The 19,766-nt window shown below is 39.2% G+C and overlaps 1 protein-coding gene across 4 annotated transcripts in view; it reads right to left on the bottom strand.

Moving 5' to 3' along the window:
* The window catches only part of ARMH3 (armadillo like helical domain containing 3), a 178,824-nt gene that overhangs the window by 153,908 nt on the left and 5,150 nt on the right, over positions 1-19,766 (bottom strand). For all 4 annotated transcript variants that reach the window (XM_036086236.2, XM_036086254.2, XM_078077198.1 and 1 more), the window contains exons 2-8: positions 11,863-11,975; positions 8,544-8,600; positions 8,256-8,402; positions 5,652-5,759; positions 1,230-1,322; positions 391-465; positions 185-271 (exon numbers count right to left, since the gene is read on the bottom strand). In XM_036086236.2, coding sequence (XP_035942129.1) covers positions 185-271; positions 391-465; positions 1,230-1,322; positions 5,652-5,759; positions 8,256-8,402; positions 8,544-8,600; positions 11,863-11,964 — 669 coding nt within the window. In that variant the 5' untranslated portion in view covers positions 11,965-11,975. The remainder of the gene's footprint in view (positions 1-184; positions 272-390; positions 466-1,229; positions 1,323-5,651; positions 5,760-8,255; positions 8,403-8,543; positions 8,601-11,862; positions 11,976-19,766) is intronic.

Below are 19,766 nucleotides of genomic sequence, written 5' to 3'. Positions count from 1 at the left end.
GAACCACTACATTAAGGGATACTCACTTTATTAGAAGTCGCACCACAGGATTCCTTTAAATGGCTATACCATTTACCAGGAACATGTCTTCTACATTAAACAAAGTAACAAAATCCCCTAGGAGTGGCCACATTTAGGAAGATTATAGAAAGATTATTAACTGTCCATTTAGGAGCCCACTTACCTCATATTTTCTATAGTTCACCAACAAAGCCAAGAGGACAACAGCATCATACCCATGCTCCCTGCGACTTGGGGGGTGAGAGAGTATCTGTAACAAGAACAAGAAGTGAATGAGTGCCAACTCCTAGTTCCTAGGAATCCAGGCAGAGAAGATTTGAGGAGGTGGTTTACCCAAAAGAGAAAGATGTGACAGGGGAATTGACCTACCTGTAAAATTGCTTCAAATATGCTGTTGATCATTACATACTCTAGGATAGTGTTCTGGCTAATGTTGTCTGTCACCTGAATGAAATAAAAGGCTTTTTAAAGTCTATACTGAGGCACTCTGGTATCTCAAGTATATCTCCTCCCCTACCATCTAAGAGAATCAGAAATGTTAAAACATTCTACTAGATACTTAGTAGACCTTCAATAAGCTCCCTGAAGCTACCAGAGCCTGAGTGGGCAGACACTAGAAGGGTAAGAAATTAGCAAATTAAAACTTCCCAATCTCTGAACTTCTCATTGTTTCTCTCACACCCTCACATAAGCATTTACTTAACAGATTCTCAAACAAAGAAGTTTATGATCCAGAAGTCTTTGAGTGACAGCGGGGAAAGACAACTAACTGCCTGAAGTAAATGAACAACACCCTCCTCTCCTCTCACTAGAAGATATAGGCCAGCTCCCAGTTATATCAAAATCAGAATAAAGAGAAACAGAATCACAAAAACTGTTTCCAAATGAGACCTGGTAAGAAGGGCAAATCTGACAATCCAGAAGACAATAAATCTCTAGGAGTGGTACCTCTAAAGTGATAAATATCACGTACTCTGCAGGCTAAAAATGCCCGCAGTTGCTCCAAAGAGCAGCTTCCAGGAAGTGAAAGCCCATTCACCTCACTTCCTTCTACACATTCACATGCAGTGGAGTGATATGATGCCTGAGCAGAGATTTTTTTTTTTTTTTCGCTTTTCCTTTCTAACTTTAGGCTCAAATACTCAAATAAGCTTGCCCCTGCTGTCGGTAACACCCTTGATAGAGAAACATACAGATGGGTCACTTACAGTCACTAAGCAAAGGAGAAGTTTCAGACATAAACTCTTCAGACTTTCAGAACCTTCTGCACAAAGCAACGAATCCAAACTCTCCATCAAGTTCTGAGAAAGAGATCCGTTAAGTATTAAAACATATCAAATAACATCTCTACTGTGTCTTTGTCCCAACTCTGGGTTATGTTACACAGGGTCATGTGTATAAGATACAATGAAGCAACCATATCGTTCCCTTAGGCCTAGGCCTTGCAAGATTAGACAAAGAAAAGGAAGACCTCAAAGTGTAGCTATTGGGGTAAAATGCTTTAGAACAACTGCACAGAACAATAAAGATTTTACTACTTTACCAAGTAAGTGTTTGCAGCCTGTCATCCTTATATAAACCTTTAGATTAGAATGAAGTAAATTGTTAAAAGGCTAATAAGAGTGGTTAAATAATAAATTAAAAATAATAAATAATAAACTAATTAGATAAAATTAATTAAGAAAAATAAGTGGTTAAAGATTAATAATGGTTAACTAACTGTAGATAAAGTATATCATTCGATGCAGGCACACTGAACAAACACCAAAGACGTGATATCACTGCTGGCTATCACCGGCCACATACACTATCCCACAAAGCTAGCTGTGTCCACTCTGGCTGATTCTACTAGGCAATGGGATTGGAGTATATCACTTGTACTAACAATCGGCTGTCAGACCCAATGTAATCAAAAGGTGAAACCCTCACCCACTACAGCTGAAGGAACAAGAAAAGAAATATTTTACATTAAATGAAGGAGGAGAATGAATGAAGAAGGCATGCTGGAAGCTCAAGTGAAGGTTCAAAATAAGCTACTTCAACAAATACATAGGGAGGGCCTACTATATGCTAAATATTGTGCTTTCAAAGAATTCAAGAAAAAAATAAGATAATGACCCTTGCTCCCAAGGCATTTACAGTCTATTGGAAGAGAAAAATAAGCAAAAGCAAACGGTTTTTTTTCTTTTAAAAATTTTTTATTTAAATTCAATTAATTAACATATAATATATTGTTAGTTTCAGAGGTAGAGGTCAGTGATTCATCAGTCTTATTAAGCAAACAGTTTTAATTTAATGATTACTATGACAGAAATATACATGGAGAAGGGGAATTCGCTCAGAAGTCACCTATTCCAGGATTCTTCAGGAGTGGGTTATATTTTGAAAAATCAGTAGGAATTAATTAAAACTTGAAGAGGAAAAGAATTCTAGGGGCGCCTGGGTGGCTCAGTCCTTAAGCGTCTGCCTTCGGCTCAGGTCATGGTCCCAGGGTCCTGGGATCGAGCCCCGCATCGGGCTCCCCGCTCAGCGGGGAGTCTGCTTCTCCCTCTCCCACTCCCCCTGCTTGTGTTCCCTCTCTGGCTGTCTTTCTCTCTGTCAAATAAATAAAATCTTTAAAAAAAAAAAAAAAAAAGAATTCTAGACAGGCAGTATCATGATCAAAGACACATGAGGAATGAAATGGCCCTGGGTGTGGAGTTGGAATACAAGTAGTTTATTATTATGGAAGTACAGAGTAAGGCACAGTGGTGAGAGTGGAGACTGGAGAAATAAATAGGGAGCAGATCATGAAAGCTGTATAAAGCTAGCTAGGGAGTTTGGTCTTTATCCTGTTAGTGATGGGAAACTAATGAAGGATTTTAAGCAAGAAAGATTTGAGTGTAAGATACATCACTGTGGTATCAGTGTGGATGACAGATTTAAAGATGGTAAGCCTGGAGGGAAGGAGACAAATGAGGACTAATCTATCAATTTTCTGAGGAAGCTGCCATGTCTTATTTGCCTCTGTATCCCCAGTGCCTGGCACATCAGAGCCAACCGACGTTTGTCAAAAGAATGAAGGCATCACTGCAATAGTTCAAGCGAGAGATAACGGGAACATTGGCAGTAGGGGAAAGAAAGGGAAGAAAGGTATGAGAAATATGAACTGAGGTAAAATTAGCTGATCTTGGTGATCATCTGGATATGAAAGATGAGGGGAAGAGTCAAGAATGACTCCCAAGTTTTTGGCTTGGGTGACTGAGATGACAGGTGAGCCCATTCTGATGTGGAATGAATGAAAAAAAAAAAGAAAAAAAACAGATGAAGGGAAAACATTTTGTAGATGTCAAGCAAGAGGTACTTCAGGGATGTGTGAGTATGTATATTCAGCAACTGCTTATAAAGTATAGTACTCTGAGTCTCATGACAGGACGTTAAGGCAAAAAATAGAGATTTAGTAACCAGGAGCATATAGGCAACAATGAGAACTATGAGAATGAGAGAGATCTGGGATTTCACCACTATATATATATATATATATGTGTGTGTGTATATATATACACACATATATATATATACATACACACACACATACATATATATACATATATATACACACATACATATACATACATATATATATGTATGAGCTGTATAGGAGAGAATTAAAAACTAACTCCAGGTACTAAGTCTTCGTGTATTTATAATTGTATATTCATAACTTTTTTTAAAATAACTTAATCACTATAAGAATTCTTTGTCAAATAGATTATTTTAAATTTAGTGAGTGACAGAAGACTAATTCTTCAAAGTTCATATTATAAATAACCTTCATTCAAGATAGTGTCAAACACTATAAATCAGATAGCTGATAAGGGACTTACATCCAAAATACATAAAGAATTCTTATAACTCAACAATAAAAAGACAAATAACTCAATCTAGAAATGGGTAAAGGATTTGAAAAGACATTTCTCTAAAAATATATATATAAAAGACAAAAAACAACTGTTGACAAGGATGTGGAAAAATTAGAACACTTATACATTGCTGATGGAAAAGCAAAATGGAATAGCAACTTTGGAAAACAGTTTGGAAGTTCCTTGAAATGTTAAATATAGAGTTACCATATGACCCAGCAATTCTCCTCCTAGGTATATCCCCAAGAGAACTGAAAACCTACATCCACACAAAAACTTGTTCATGAATGTTCACAGCAGTCTTATTCATAATAGCCAAAATGTTGAAATATCCCACATATCTATCAACTGATGAATAAAATGATGCAGTACATTCATACAATGAAATATTAATCAGCCAAAAAAAGGAATGAAGTACTGATATATGCTACAACATGGATGAACCTTGAAAACATTATGCTAAGTGCAAGAAGCCAGACACAGAAGACCACACATAATTCCATTTCTATGAGATGTCCAGAATAGGTAAATCAAGAGAGACACAAAGTGGATTAATGGTTGCCAGGGCCTGGAGAGAAGGGGGAATGGAGAATGACTGCTAATGGGTACATGTTTTCTTTTTGGAGTGATAAGAACGTTCCAAAATTAACAGTGGTGATGGTTTTACAACTCTATGGATATACTAAAAACCACTGAATGAGGGGCACCTGGCTAGCTCAGTCAGTGGAGCACAGGACTCTCGATCTCTGGATTCTGAGTTCGAGCCCCACAGTGGGTACAGAGATTACTTTAAAATAAAATCTCAAAAAAAAAAAAAAAAAGAAAGAAAGAAAGAACCACTGAATTATTACACTTTTTAAAAGGGTGAACTGTATATGTGAATTATCTATCAATAAAGCTGTTATTTTTAAGAAGTGTCCAACAGGGCACCTGGGTGGCTCAGTCAGTTAAGCGTCTGCCTTCAGCTCAGGTCATGATCCCAGGATCCTGGGATCGAGTCCCGCATCGGGCTCCCTGCTCAGCGGGGAGCCTGCTTCTCCCTCTGCCTGCTGCTTCCTCTGCTCATGCTCTCTCTCTGACAAATAAATAAAATCTTAAAAAAAAAAAGTCAAACAATGGAAATAAAAATTCTGATAGTCATTGTGTTAAATAAGAAAACTTAAGTTTAGAACCAAAGTTACCCTTGTATATTATATTTCCCTTGTTATATTTTATTTGAGTTCATAAGTGTTTTTAAGAATGTATGAGCACAGGGGCGCCTGGGTGGCTCAGTTGGTTAAGCGGCTGCCTTCGGCTCAGGTCATGATCCCAGGGTCCTGGGATCGAGCCCCGCATCGGGCTCCCTGCTTGGCGGAGAGCCTGCTTCTCCCTCTACCTCTGTCTGCCGCTCTGCCTACTTGTGCTCTCTATGTCTGTTAAATAAATAAATAAATCTTTAAAAAAAAAAAAAAAAAAGAATGTATGAGCACATGATATAAATCAAAAAATAAACTGCTCAGTCTTTATCCTGCAGGGGAAGGATACTTCAATTCAAATTTGAATTTCAACTTTTCCTTTATTCAGACAAACCAAATTTGTAAAACAAAAATATTCAAATTCAAGACCAAATTCAACCATTTATATCTACCTGCGTGCACATCTTCTAGTACCTTAACTGTCTGCAGATGGTACCCATGAACAGCTGTCAGAAGCAGCCATCCACAGTCACACCTGCAACTGACGCCTCACCTTCATGCACAGCTCTGCCTTGTCAAAGCCCATCAGCATGTTGATAATGTCAAACCCAGAGGTAGATTTATTCTTTTGATGGACTCCTCGAATGAGTGCACACAAGGTCTGCAGAGATTAGAGAAAGAATTCTTTTGTAGAGAGAAGTCTCAAAACGTGAAGGGCACTGGATCTGTCGCCTCACATTGCAACCTCAGAACCTCCTCCTTACACAGCTGACGTTCAATTACTCTTATCACTCTTAGCTCCGAAACCATCTGAGTCTATGTGCAAAATCCAAAAATTAAAAGAGGAATAACAATTGAAACTGTTGTCATCCTCTTTTTTTTTTTTTTGCTGTTTTTTAGCCATCATCCTCTTTTCAAAAACTGCACTGCATGCAGACAAAGACAGGAAGGTGAATTCAAAAATAAAAACAGTTCTTGAGTTTGAGTCATATGATTGGTGAAACTTTCCTTTATTTAAAATTAATTCTAGTATTTACATTATAATTGATAATTTTTAGTATTTTTAATAACTACAAAAGTTATTTCAGTCCATATGATAACAACCAATTGCTTGAAAACTTAAATTCTTTACAATCTCCATCCACTACTGACTAGCTGTGTAAACCCAGATAAATTAGGTTAACTTTTCAGTGCCTCAGTTTTTTCATCTATAAAATGGGAATGACAATAATAGCACCCATCTCATAGGGATGTTGTGAGAACTATGTGAATTAACACCGTAAAGCACTTGGAATAGTCCCTGGAACTTTGTTAATGCTCCAAGAATAGTGCCTGAAACACTGTTAAAGCTTAGCAAGTCTCATTATAATAATGTAATCCATTATAATAACGTACTATATTTTTATGGGTCACTAAGTGACTTAATGCCAATTTATTTCCACTGAACCAAAAACAGTTTACCATTCATGCCCCCACAGTGAGTCACTGCAATTACAGGAAGCATAATTTCCAACTTTCATTTCAGCTTTCAGTGAGCCCCTACAATTGCGATGCCCAAAATGCATGGTCCTTCTTTCTGGGACATCAGCTCAACAGGTAATTTCTACAGTCTACAGATGAGAAAACTGGTAAAGTGATTTATCCAACTAGTAAGTTAGAAATTTAAACCCAATCTATCAAAAGTTCCAATAAAATATTTTATGTTGTCATGGATTCTTCATATTCTAAGTTTGTCAATCACTGCCCTATAGCCATTCAGCCTGATCTAAGCTACACAGAAGCTACTGTACTATAAACTTTAGAAATTTTGCCCATCATTCACTCAATAAAAATTTATTTCTAAAGCGCTGAGTATTTACCAGGCACTGTCCTACATGCTAGGAACAAAGTACTGAATGAAACTATCAAAGTCTTTGCTCTCAAGAAGACTATAATGTGGGGCGTCTAGGTGGCTCAGTTGTTAGGCGTCTGCCTTCGGCTCAGGTCACGATCCCAGGGTCCTGGGATCGAGTCCCACATCAGGCTCCCTGCTCGGCGGGAAGCCTGCTTCTCCCTCTCCCACTCCCCCTGCTTTGTTACCTCTCTCGCTGTGTCTCTCTCTGTCAAATAAATACTTAAAAAAAAAAAAAGAAGCCTATAATGTATCCCCTTGAACCCAATGTTGGCACATAAAAGTCATTCAAGAAATAATTATTCAGGGGCACCTGGGTGGCTCAGTCGGTTAAGCGGCTGCCTTCGGCTCAGGTCATGATCCCAGGGTCCTGGGATCGAGCCCCGCATCGGGCTCCCTGCTCAGCAGACAGCCTGCTTCTCCCTTTCCCTCTGCCTGCCACTCTGCCTACCTGTGCTATCTCTCTGTCAAATAAAGAAATTTAAAAAAAAAAAATCTTAAAAAAAAAGAAAAGAAATAATTATTCAGTGATCATGCCACTTAGTGTAAAGAACAATGATTCTTAATGTTTTCTAAGTTACAGACCCTTTTGAGAATCTGATGAAAGCTCTCTTTACAAAAAAAATGTACACATGCACATAAAATATTACATATAACTTCCGGGAGTGAGGGACCCTCTGAAACCTCAGATTAAGAACTCCTGATCTAGTGAGAAAATATTGTGTTAAGAATCTCTTCTGATTTTTGCTGTAGACTAACTATCCCTGACTCATAGCTTCCCCAATATCTCTTCCTTTCCTCAAATAATTCAAGCATTCTGTCAATCTGCTTTGGCATTAGATCAAATTATACAAGTGGACAAGAGTACTAGTGAAGTGTCAATTTCTTTTTTCTTTTTAAAGATTTTATTTATTTATTTGACAGAGAGACAGCTAGAAAGGGAACACAAGCAGGCGGAGTGGGAGAGGGAGAAGCAGACTCTCCGCTGAGCAGGGAGCCCGATGCGGGGCTTGATCCCAGGACCCTGGGATCATGACCTGAGCTGAAGGCAGACGCTTAACGACTGAGCCACCCAGGCGCCCAAGTGTCAATTTCTTTAACCAGAAAGATGGCTAAACAAACATACATAGATGTTTATGATTTAAAGGAAAAAAAAACAAAACCCTTCATACCTAAGGGCAATTTTAGGTTCCTCAGGTCCCAACACATGTGTTACAATTCCTTTCCCCTGTTAAACAAGACTTCCCCGGTCTCCCAACCTTGTACCTGCAAAGCATTGACAACTCGAATTGGATGTTCCTCTCCCAGAGCCTGGATGCAGTGTTGAAATAAGCAATTAATATTATCCTTGATCTTCATTAACTCCTCACCATCAAGAGATTCCAGCTTGCCTTCTAGATACTCCAAATTCACCTACCAAGGAAAGAGTAAGGGTACCATTTTTAGTAACATTTTTAGTGAATTGTATTTAATGTGAGTGCATTTTTAGTGTAGCACCTAGAACATGAGAAAGCAATTTCAGTTACCAGGAAAATCCAGAGATATCAAGTTTACCTTCATAAGGAAGAGCTCCTCCCAAAATCGAGGACTGCACTTACTGGGGTCCTCTGTCTGAAACCAGAAAATAAGCAGGTTCATTATCCCCAGCTAACACTGAAGCATTAAGAATACATCTGAAAGGGGGCTCCTGGGTAGCTCGGTCAGTTGAGTGTCCAACTCTCGGTTTCAGCTTAGGTCATGATCTCAAGGTGGTAGGATCGAGCCCAACCTCGGGTTCTGCACTGGGTGGGGAGTCTGCTTAGGATTCTCTCCCTCTCCCTCTGCCCCTTCCCCAGTTCACATGCACACATAATTCCTTCCCCCCTAAAATAAATAAATCTTAAAAAAGAAAGAACACATCTGAAAGGGTCACTTAACATAATCAATGTTACCTTTCAAAATTAACTTTGAAAATGCTTGGTCATTCTATACTGTTATAACACGGAACAATAGTTTTAGAGGCTTTTTTCCCCCAAAATGGAAGACACTGTGCATAGATATATATTCCCTGTGCCAAAAGTTAAATAATGGCTCAAAGAATCTCCCTCAAATCTTTCTCTTCTAGCAAGACGTGAACCTAACCATCTGAGTAAGATAGTCACATTATATGTCCCCATCACATCTGTAGGTCTTCAAAGCCCTTTCACATACATGAAATACAATGGCCCAGAGAGCCAGGTATGGTAGATGTTATCAGTATTCTGCTTTTAGCTGGGGCACCTGGGTAACTCAGTCAGTTAAGTGTCTGCCTTCAGCTCAGGTCATGATCCCAGGGTCCAGGGACTGAGCCCCAAGTCAGGCTCCTTCCTCAGCAGGGAGCCTGCTTGTCCTTCTGTCCCTCTCCCAACTTGTACTCTCTCTCCTTCTCTGCCCCCTCTCTCAAAAAAATAAATAAAATCTTAAAAAAAAAAAAGTATCCTCCTTTTAGGAAAGAGGATCCACAAAGTTACTTACACTGGTACAAGAGCCCGAACCCAGACCACATAAGCAATACTGCCATGGTTTTACAACATCCTGTGTTGACTGCTCTTACTACTTGCCCTCCTGTATGCATTTAATTCTCTGTACAGAGCTTTTAATATGCTCTTTCCTTAATTCAAATTGGTCCAAAAGGTTAACAAAATTATAGTGCTAAAATCTAAATCTTCTTAGCAATAATTTTCAAACATTAATTCTAAAGAGTCAAAGGCTTCTGGTTAAGGAGCAAAATAAGAAAAAAAGAACTTCTACTTTAAGGAAAGCTAATGACATAAAACCAGTAGATCAATCACCCACTATCACCCTTAAGTTGACCTTTTAAAATTACTACCAAAATAAATAAATAAAAGTACTACCAAAAACTAATATCTTCATTAGTTAAGAACTCCTGATCTAATAAGAAAATACTATACTAGGAATCTCTTCTGGATTTTTAACTGAGAATGACACAGAGAAGTAACATTTCTGGCCTTCTCCTAAGGTGCTCCTTCAGTGATTTTTTTTCTACCCCTTTCTCCTAGGAGGGGTCACACTCACACTCTGACTCTCACACTTCTCTTTTTTTTTAAATTAATTTATTAATTTGAGAGACAGCACAGCAGGGAGAGACAGAGGGAGATGGAGAGTCTTAAGCAGACTCCGGGCTGAGTGCAGAGCCAACGTGGGGCTCTATCTCACAGCCCCAAGATCACAACCTAGGCCGAAACCAAGAGTCAGATGCTTAACCAACTGCGCCACCCAGGCTCCCCTTGACTCTCACACTTCTGTAATGTCATTTTGTTACCTATATATGAAACTCAAGACTACTCATGGAGTTGGCACTTCCCATCCTCAAAGTTCAATCAACAGTCCTATGTATGCCAACCTTACTTAACATAGAAAGAACCCTAATAGGATCCAAGTACCCACTCATTTTCTCTGTATAACCACCTGTACTGACCTGTGCAATTCTGTATTAATTTTTTGCATATCAAACTCTATCTCTAAGGCTTGCCCAGAGTTAAAGGTTTTACTTGATCGCATTATTTATTCTGGGCCATGTGGCAAAGTTGAACAAGTAAGGGCCATGGAGTCAAACACTAGGGTTCAAACCATGGCTCCATCACCTTCCAGCTACGATCCCCAGTTTCCTCATCTGAAAAATGCTTTTACATGACACATGTGAAAACATGGCACTCTTGGAGCATTCTTGTCAGAATTAGAGTTAATGTACTTAGTGATGCACTCAGACGCCAGGCACATGGTAGAAATTCAATACATGGTGGGGCACCTGGGTGGTTCAGTCATTAAGCGTCTGCCTTCGGCTCAGGTCATGATCCCGGGGTCCTGGGATTGAGCCCCACATCAGGCTCCCTGCTCAACAGGAAGCCTGCTTCTCCCTCTCCCACTCCCCCTGCTTGTGTTCCCTCTCTCACTGTCTCTCTGTGTCATATAAATAAATAAAATCTTAAAAAAAAAAAAAAAGAAATTCAATGCAATGGTAACTCTTTTTATAAGTATTATTCCATTTTACATGCACTACTTACAATCAGAATTTCAGAAGGCAATTACCCTGCAGAGTAACCCTCCCTGAGAGAGGAGACTTCAAAACAAAGGCTTGGACTGTGGTCAATCAGCAGTTATGAAGACCCAAAGAAATCCTCAATCCAATCGCTAATAATTTGTCAGTGATCTTATATAGTTGGAGAATGTGATAGACTAAGCAATTGTTCCATCCACTAACAATTTGAGATGTAATGTAACAGTTCATCTTTTTTTTTTAAAGATTTTATTTATTTATTTGAGAGAGAAAGAGAGAGTGAGAGAGAGCATGAGCAGGGTGAAGGGCAGAGGGAGAAACAGACTCCCCACTGAGCAGGGAGCTGGACGTGGGGCTCGATCCCAGGACTCCGGGATCATGACCTGAGCCGAAGGCAGACGCTTAACCAACTGAGCCATTCAGGCACCCCAATAGCTTATCTTTTAAAAATAACTGAATCATAGAATTCTAGGGCCAAAAGGAATTTCAAGGGACATCTAGGATAGAAGAGTACTTACATTGGATCATATGGAATACAAATCTTTCTTAAAGATATTAAAAAAAAAAAAAAAAGCTTCCCGAGCTTTACTCCCTCTTTCAATTGTTTTACTGAGCTCATGGCAATAATCTATAAGAACAACATAACAGCAATCTATATTAATTAATACATGATCATAATTTCTACCATGAGAGAGCTCACACTCACTCTCACCCTTGCTCTCCCTTTCTCCCTCTGAAGAACTGAAAGGCAGCAGGCAGCGGTGAGCTTATTTCTCATTTTGGAACAAGAAACTAAGGAGTCAAGCTGTGCAGAACTGTCAGAGCTCCGGGCCTTACCATAAAGATCTCATCATACATCAGCACCACCTTTTCCTTCAGTGGTTTTTTGGAGGCTGAAGATTTCCGGAGCAAACCCCCTCGTTTCTCCACCTGTGCCATGGTTAGAGAATCTGTGAAAAGAAAGCCAGAGTCAGTGCTATAAATGCTCTCCAAGATGCTGGGTAGTCTGTTGAAAAGCTTTCAAAGGGAAAGTTTTTAGGAAGAAGAAAAAATGATAAACTGCCACATAATAGATCTTGTGCATCTGTCCAACACCCCATCCCCTGACCAGGTAATTTCAAGACTTAAATCATTACTTGGCCTACAGCAAAACATAATTTACATCTTTAAAACATGCCAGTAGACAAGGCTTATAGCAGATCCAAAACCAAGAAGGAAAGTGTAACTAGCTCCATCTATAATAGATCTGGCCATATATTTGAGGTTGATGGAAGGAAGGCTGCAAAGCACACATTGCCCACAGACTGATGGTGAAGTTAAATTTCAAGTATTGATTGAGCTTAGGACCATTAAGGCAGGAAGTGTGCTGCAGACTGATGTGCTCCATTGATTTCCCCAAAGTAAGTAGGTCCTCAACACTGCAAAGTACTTGGCCTTCACTGCCTCATAAATCACACTGCACTTGACTGTCTTCAGAAATTCCTCTGGAAAGAGACCCAAGGCAGAAAATAGCAGTTATAAGAACAAAAATTAAATCTGATTTCAAAATAACTGAATATAACAATACACTTCTTTCAAATCTAATTATATATATATTTATAACACTACTGCAGATTAAACCTCAGTGTATTTTTCAATTCTATATAAAAGCAATTCCATGAATCATGCCCAAATTTCCCATCTTGTTTCAAGGAATTTCAATTTTTTACAACTGAGAACTTAAAATCCCACAGGTCTCCACTGTGGATTTACACATTTCCCCTCACTTCCCAGATTCTTTCTACTGTTGACAAAATTCCTGTCTCTCTCTTAAATTCTAGGCTCTAGTTGTGAAACTTAATCTCACCCAATGGGAAGTATGGGCAGTAGCAAGGAGCCTGATTTTACTTCCAAACAAATCCAAAGCAGCAGAATAAAATTAATTTTGTGCAATGACTTTCATTTTTTTAAAAAAAATTTTATTTATTTATTCGACAGAGAGAGAGAGACAGCGAGAACAGGAACACAAGCAGGGGGAGCGGGAGAATCAGGCTTCCCGGGGAGCAGGGAGCCCGATACAGGGCTCGATCCCAGGACCCTGGGATCATGACCTGAGCCGAAGGCAGACGCTTAACGCCTGAGCCACCCAGGTGCCCCTGTTCAATGACTTTTAGAAAATATGTGCTATCTTTCAAATCAAAATCAAAATTTTATTTGAGGAAGAGATGCATCCAGTAGCATAAAAGAATATATCTCAGAGATTGTTTTCCTTTAATATATATAGCTAAAAAGGAGATTTACCTTTGAGCATAAAAAAACACAAAGCACAGAAAATTTCTCCAACTAGATATGAAGCATCTTTAGCACAGGGACTACATCTTATCCTTTTTCTATAAGCACTTGGCTCAGGGTATATGCTCAGTGTATGCTCATCACTGACTGATTCTGAAATGGGGGGGCCTAAAAAGTCCTAGATGTGACCTAAAATTTTATTAAGACCTATCTCTGTCAAAGCCTCACTAAGTCCTCAAATTCCATTATGGTCCAGAGAAAACTGAAGGAAAAAATAACAACAACAAAAAGAGAGAGAAGATGCTTTTGGGCAATTTGTACTATATTGATCATGGCTTTGCCTTAAAGCATGAAATACAGCCTCTGTTCAAAACATTCCTGTGTCTTTTAAATAGGTTGTCAAGAGGAAGATGTCCTTATCGGGGGAAAATAAATTGGAAATCAACAGGATCCCATTAAAATAAATCAAAAGCAATGCAATTCTAAGCTTAGTGGATATAGATCTTTTATGTGTTCAGCTTCAACCAGTTGATTATCGGGAATAGCAGGAATCACGAGTTCCTGGATGTGAAAAGCACCTGTTTACAAACAGGCCCCTCTGAGGATTTATAATTGGGTTACAGCAATCAATGTCCACCCTAAATCTAATAAACTCACTTTCCCTATTTCAGAATCAATACTTTCTAATAAGCAAAAGGGAACAGGAGAGGAGGGAAAAAACAATTCCAATCCAAAGTACCAAGTTCCCTAAGAAGTTAAATTATTTTCATAACTCTCCCTCCATTCGGAGCCTCATCTCATTAGTCTCTGTCATTATCAGAGGCAACTGGAATTTACCACCCACGCTTGTCTGAAATGTGACTGGAAACTAACATAGTCTCCTCCTCCTGCCAGCACTTCTACCCACAGAACACAGAAAAGGTGTTCTGAGGGTGATGGACTAAGAGCAGTGCAGAACCCCTAAAAGTTTTTTGGGGGATTTCAGAAATTAAGCCTCTGCTCTTAACTTTGAAAGTAAAATATCTGACTGGTAGAGCACATCAGTAATGGGAGTGTAATTTATGTCCTCCCAGTGTTTTTCTTCTCTTTCACAACCCTTCTCTTTGTAGAAAACCAGAAGCAGCTGAGGAGCAACAAGGCATAATGGAACAACCAACCAGCAGAACTGAGACTAGAATACAGGTGTCCTAACCACCTATATGACACTGAGTAAGTCACTGTGTTCCTAGTTTCCTTACACATAAAACAAGGAGACTGAACTAGACATATCACTGAATGATCCTCTCAGCATCACTGAAATACCACAAGTACATAAGAAACACCTAAATATTGTAAAGCACTAGTTTAGGCACTATGGGGTTACAAAGAGGAAACGACAGACCCGATCCTCTAGAAGCTCACGATCTATTGGCAGAGACAGACGCATAATAACCCCACAGCACAAGGCAAATCATGAGAAACAGAGTAAAAGTACAAAGAAAATGCTATGGTACCATGAGGAAGGGAAAGAAGCATTCTCTGACTACACTATAACCTCTGTTGATCCGGGATTTTAAATCCTGCTGGCGAAGAAGCAAATACAGCAAAGCCACAGTAATCCCACAGAAATGTCATCTTAGACTTTAACACAGTTTCTCAGAAATAAGATATGACAGGCAAAGTATAAAAGAGAATCAGGCAACATATCAATACTAATTTCACCTACCATCAAACTTAGGAATGGTTTCAAATCCCCCCAACCCCATGGTAAATCAATGAAGTCTTTTATTCCTAAACCTCAGGGACTGCTGGTCCCATGACCCGCAGCACAACTTCTCTCTGAAAGACTCAAGTCATACAACTTTTTAAGAATATCTTTAGGCAATCCAGCCACAAACATCTTAAGTGCACATCACTTCACATCCCTTCAGGATAAAACAACCAAATATCAAGATTTTATTTTTATTTTTTTAAAGATTTCATTTATTTAAGAGAGAGAAAGAGCACAAGTGGGGGTGAGGGGGCAGTGCACAGAGGGAGAGGGAGAAGCAGACTGAGCAGGGAGCCTGCTGTGGGGTTCAATCCCAGGACCCTGGGACCATGACCTGAGCCAAAGGTAGACGCTTAACCGACTGAGCCACCCAGGTGCCCCAAGATTTTAAAACCTAAAGCCAAACTCTTCCAATGTCTACTATGCAAGAAATGCTAGTTATATTTAGCTATTCATTTATTGTCTTCCTGAACACAACACAATACATGCCAACTCTAGTATCAGAAAATTAATTTAATAGAAATTCACTCTAATTTCCAAAGAGTTAATAGTTAATCTATCAAAAGTCTTAGTATTGCATCTTTATGAGATGATGGATGTTAACAAAACCTCTTGAGAGGGCACCTGGATGGCTCAGTCGTTAAGCGTCTGCCTTGGGCTCAGGTCATGATCCCGGGATACCGGGATCAAGCCTCACATCGGGCTCCCTGCTCGGCGGGAAGCCTGCTTCTCCCTCTCCCACTCCCCCTGCTTGTGTTCCCTCTGTGTCTCTGTCAAATAAATAAATAAAATCTTTGAAAAAAAACCTATTGAAGTAATTAATTCACAATATAATGTAAATAAAACCATCACGCTATGCACCTTATACACTGATGTATGTCAATTATTTTTCAATAAAACTGGAAAAAATCTAAAAACAAAACATCTTGGGCTTTAATCCCAATTCTTATACACTCATACTATAACCTTTAGTTTTCTTTCCTTCCCTGGGCTTCAATCTGCCAATCTGTAAAAAGAAGCAGTGGCAAGGATATACAGAAAAGGGAACCTCTGTGCACTGCTGGGAATGTAAATTGGTACAGCCACTACAGAAAACAGTATAGAGGTTCCTCAAAATATTAAAAATAAAACTATGATATGATCCAGCAGTCCCACTTCTGTGTATATATCCAAAGGAAACGAAATCACTGTCTTGGAAGAGATATCTGCAGCCCGATGTTCACTGCAGCATTATTCACAATAGCCAAGATTTGGCAACAACGTAGGTGTCTATCAATGAACGAATGGATAAAGAAAATGTGGTACACACATACAATGGAATATTATTCAGCCACAAAAAAGAAGGAAATCCTGCCATTTGCAACAACATGAATATGCTTATGTGAGGTGATGGATGAATGTGTTAACTAACCTTAGCATGGTAATCATTTCATGTGTATCAAATCATCACACTGTATACCTTAAAGTGATATGCCAATGTTATATATCAATTATAATCTCCATAATATATCAATTATATCTCAATAAACCAGGGAATAAAAAAGCCATGGAATAACTCTGTTGGCTACAAATTTAATGGCCTATGGCTCTAGGTTCATACTGGTAACGGACTGTTAGCAAGTATCACCCTTTCTTCACTGTTGAGGGAGGCTCCAACCAAAACACTATAGGTAGATGCTGAGGTAAACATCCTAAAACATTTCACCCAGTACATAAGAAAAGAAAAAGGAGAAGAAAAGAAAAAAGGAAAGGAGAAAGAAAGAAAAAGAAAGAAAGAAAGAAAGAAAGAAAGAAAGAAAGAAAGAAAGAAAGAAAGAAAGAAAGAAAGAAAATGAATAAAAACAAATGTGCCCATCATCTAGAAAGAAAGAATGCACAGGTCAGGCATTCATTCACTCCACAGGTACTTACTGAGCATCTTATAGGTGCTAAGCACTAGGGATACAGCAGTGAACAAGACAGACAAGAAAGTTTTCATTCCAGAGGGGGGAAAGACAACAAACCTGTTGAGACAGCGATAAGTACCCTGAAGACTACATTAGACTGGGAGGTTAAAGTAGGCCTCTATGACAAGTGATATGTGGGCAGATCAGAATAACAGAAAGGAAACAGCCATGTGAAAGTCTCAGGAAAAGTGTTTCAGATAGAGGGAACAGCAAATGCAAAGGCTCCAAGATTTGAACATACTTGGCATGTTCAAGAAACGGAAATGCCAGAGTGCCTAGATTATAGTATAAACATTCCCTTTTTGAAATGTCATTATAAAGTGTTTTGAAGTGGGCATTTCATGTTTGTGTGAGTTTTTTTCTTACATAAAGAGAATTCAAATGTTCATCAGCAGAGTAGGAAGATTATAACATATTCATGTGATAAAGTACTACCCAGAATGAGTTTTTTAACCCAGAAATTTAAAAGAACAAATTATTGAAACATTGATAAATTTCACAGATGTTGAATAAAAACCTCTGAAAGAAAAAAGTACAAACAAATGAGTCCAATTACATGAAGTTCAAAAACAGCAAAATTAATCTATGGTGACAGAGGTCGGAACAGTAGTTACTCTGGTGGGGATATGAATGAGAAGGAGCACAAGGAAGCCTTCTTAGATGCTGAAAACATGCTCTATCTTGATTGCAGTGGAGGTAACACAAATGTGTATATGTTTAAAAAAAATTCATCAAGTTGTACATTTTACATTACGTAAGCTATTCCTCAATCTAAAAAAAAAAGCCAGTGCATTCATACATATATGAAAATTAACAGCACCCATGCAGAATACTAGAACAGAGGCTAGTAGGGATCCTGACTTGTACCCTCAAGACACCAATCAAAAGTAACAATTAGGAGCACCTGGGTGGCTCTCCATTTAGGCTCAGGTCATGATCCCAGGGTTGTGGGATCAAGCCCCAGATGGGCTCGTGCTCATGCTCAGTGCTGAGCGTGGAGTCGGCTTATGCCTCTCCCTCTGCTCCACCCCCCACTTGCACACAAGTGCACTCTCCCTCTCTCTCAAATAAATAAATAAATAAAATCTTTGAGAAAGAAAGAATTAACACTTGTTTAGCACTTACTATGCACCAGGCACTGTTCTAAGCATTTCATATACATTAATTGGTTTCATCCTCACAGACCTATGATCCAGGAACTTTACAATAAGAAAACTAAAGCATAAAAAAAAAGAAAACTAAAGCATAAAAAAAAAGAAAACTAAAGCATAAAGTGGTTTAAAAAAAAATTACCATTGTGAGAGTAGGGACTCAAACCCAGACGGCCACATGTTAGAGTCCCTGTTCTTTTTTTGAAGAAGTTTATTATTTGTTTGTTTGTTTGTTTACTGTTAGAGAGAGAGAGAGAGAGCGCTTGAGTGAGAAGGGGCAGAGGGAGAAGAGAGAGAATCCCAAGCAAGCTCCACACTCAGCCAGACACGGAGCTAGATCTCACAACCCCGAGATCATGACCTCAGCTGAAATCAAGAGTCGAACACTGGGGCACCTGTGTGGCTCAGTCGATTAAGCGTCTGCCTTCAGCTCAGGTCATGATCCCAGAGTCCCAGGATTGATCCCCGCATGGGGCTCTCTGCTCAGCAGGGAGTCTGCTTCTCCCTCTGCCCCTCGCCCCTCTCGTGCTCTGTCTCTCTCACTCTCTCTGTCTTAAATAAATAAAATCTTAAAAAAAAAAGAGTCGAACGCTTAACCGACTGAGCCACCCAAGTGCCTCTAGAGTCCCTCTTCTTAACTACTATGTTACACTGTCTCTCAAAAGGCAGAGCAGTGGGCAGAAGTTGTGTAACCTACATATAAACAAAGCTGAGGCTCTGCAGAGAAACTGCAACCAGGTTCCAGGTAAGTGAGGAGGAAGAATATATACTCATTGACCTTGATGAACAAACTTCGGGGTGTCCAGATATCTTGAGTTTCAACACTCTAGTTTGCCAGTGGGTAGAGGTGCCACCGTAAATAGTAAAAGATACACATGCATGTCTGAAACATGCATATGTATATAAATATTGATAATGGTAAAGTGATATACAAATGAATGGAATGGTAGAAAACTTAGAAGAAAACACTGGGGGGGTGCCTGGGTGGCTCAGTCGTTAAGTGTCTGCCTTCGGCTCAGGTCATGATCCCAGGGTCCTGGGATCGAGCCCCACGTCGGGCTCCCTGCTCGGCAGGAAGCCTGCTTCTCCCTCTTCCACTCCCCCTGCTTGTGTTCCTGCTCTCGCTCTCTCTGTGAAATAAATAAATAAAATCTTAAAAAAAAGAAGAAAACACTGGAGAGGAATCTGTCTAGTAAAGTTGATAGATGTATCCAATATGGTAAGTGAAGAAAAAAGAAACAGCTGAAACACACTGATATCCACTATAAGATTTAATTGATATTTTAATTGAGCTTAGCCAGTGCTCTGAGGATAATTCTCCACCAAAATTTGGTAACGAATGGAAAGATACAGTAAGACAGAAAGATGAAATAGAGAATAAGTCAAGTATAAATCTGTAGAGCCCTGAGCTTAGGAAAGATTATGCTTTCCCATCACAGAGCTGCGATCAATTGTTGCAGAATCTCCTGAGGTGCCTCCTGAAAATACAGATCCCTAAGCCCCCTTTCCCCACCACTGAAACAGACTTTTCAAGATAAGGACTAGGGGGTCTAGATTTTTTTATTTTTATTTTTTTTAGGATAGTTGACACTAAGGGTCTAGATTTTTAATAAGCACCCCAGG

The sequence above is a fragment of the Halichoerus grypus genome, chromosome 7 (assembly GCF_964656455.1).
Source record: "Halichoerus grypus chromosome 7, mHalGry1.hap1.1, whole genome shotgun sequence".
Lineage (NCBI taxonomy): Eukaryota > Metazoa > Chordata > Mammalia > Carnivora > Phocidae > Halichoerus > Halichoerus grypus.
The sequence above is the reverse complement of the archived record's forward strand: the minus strand, read 5'-3'. Positions and strand labels throughout refer to the sequence as shown.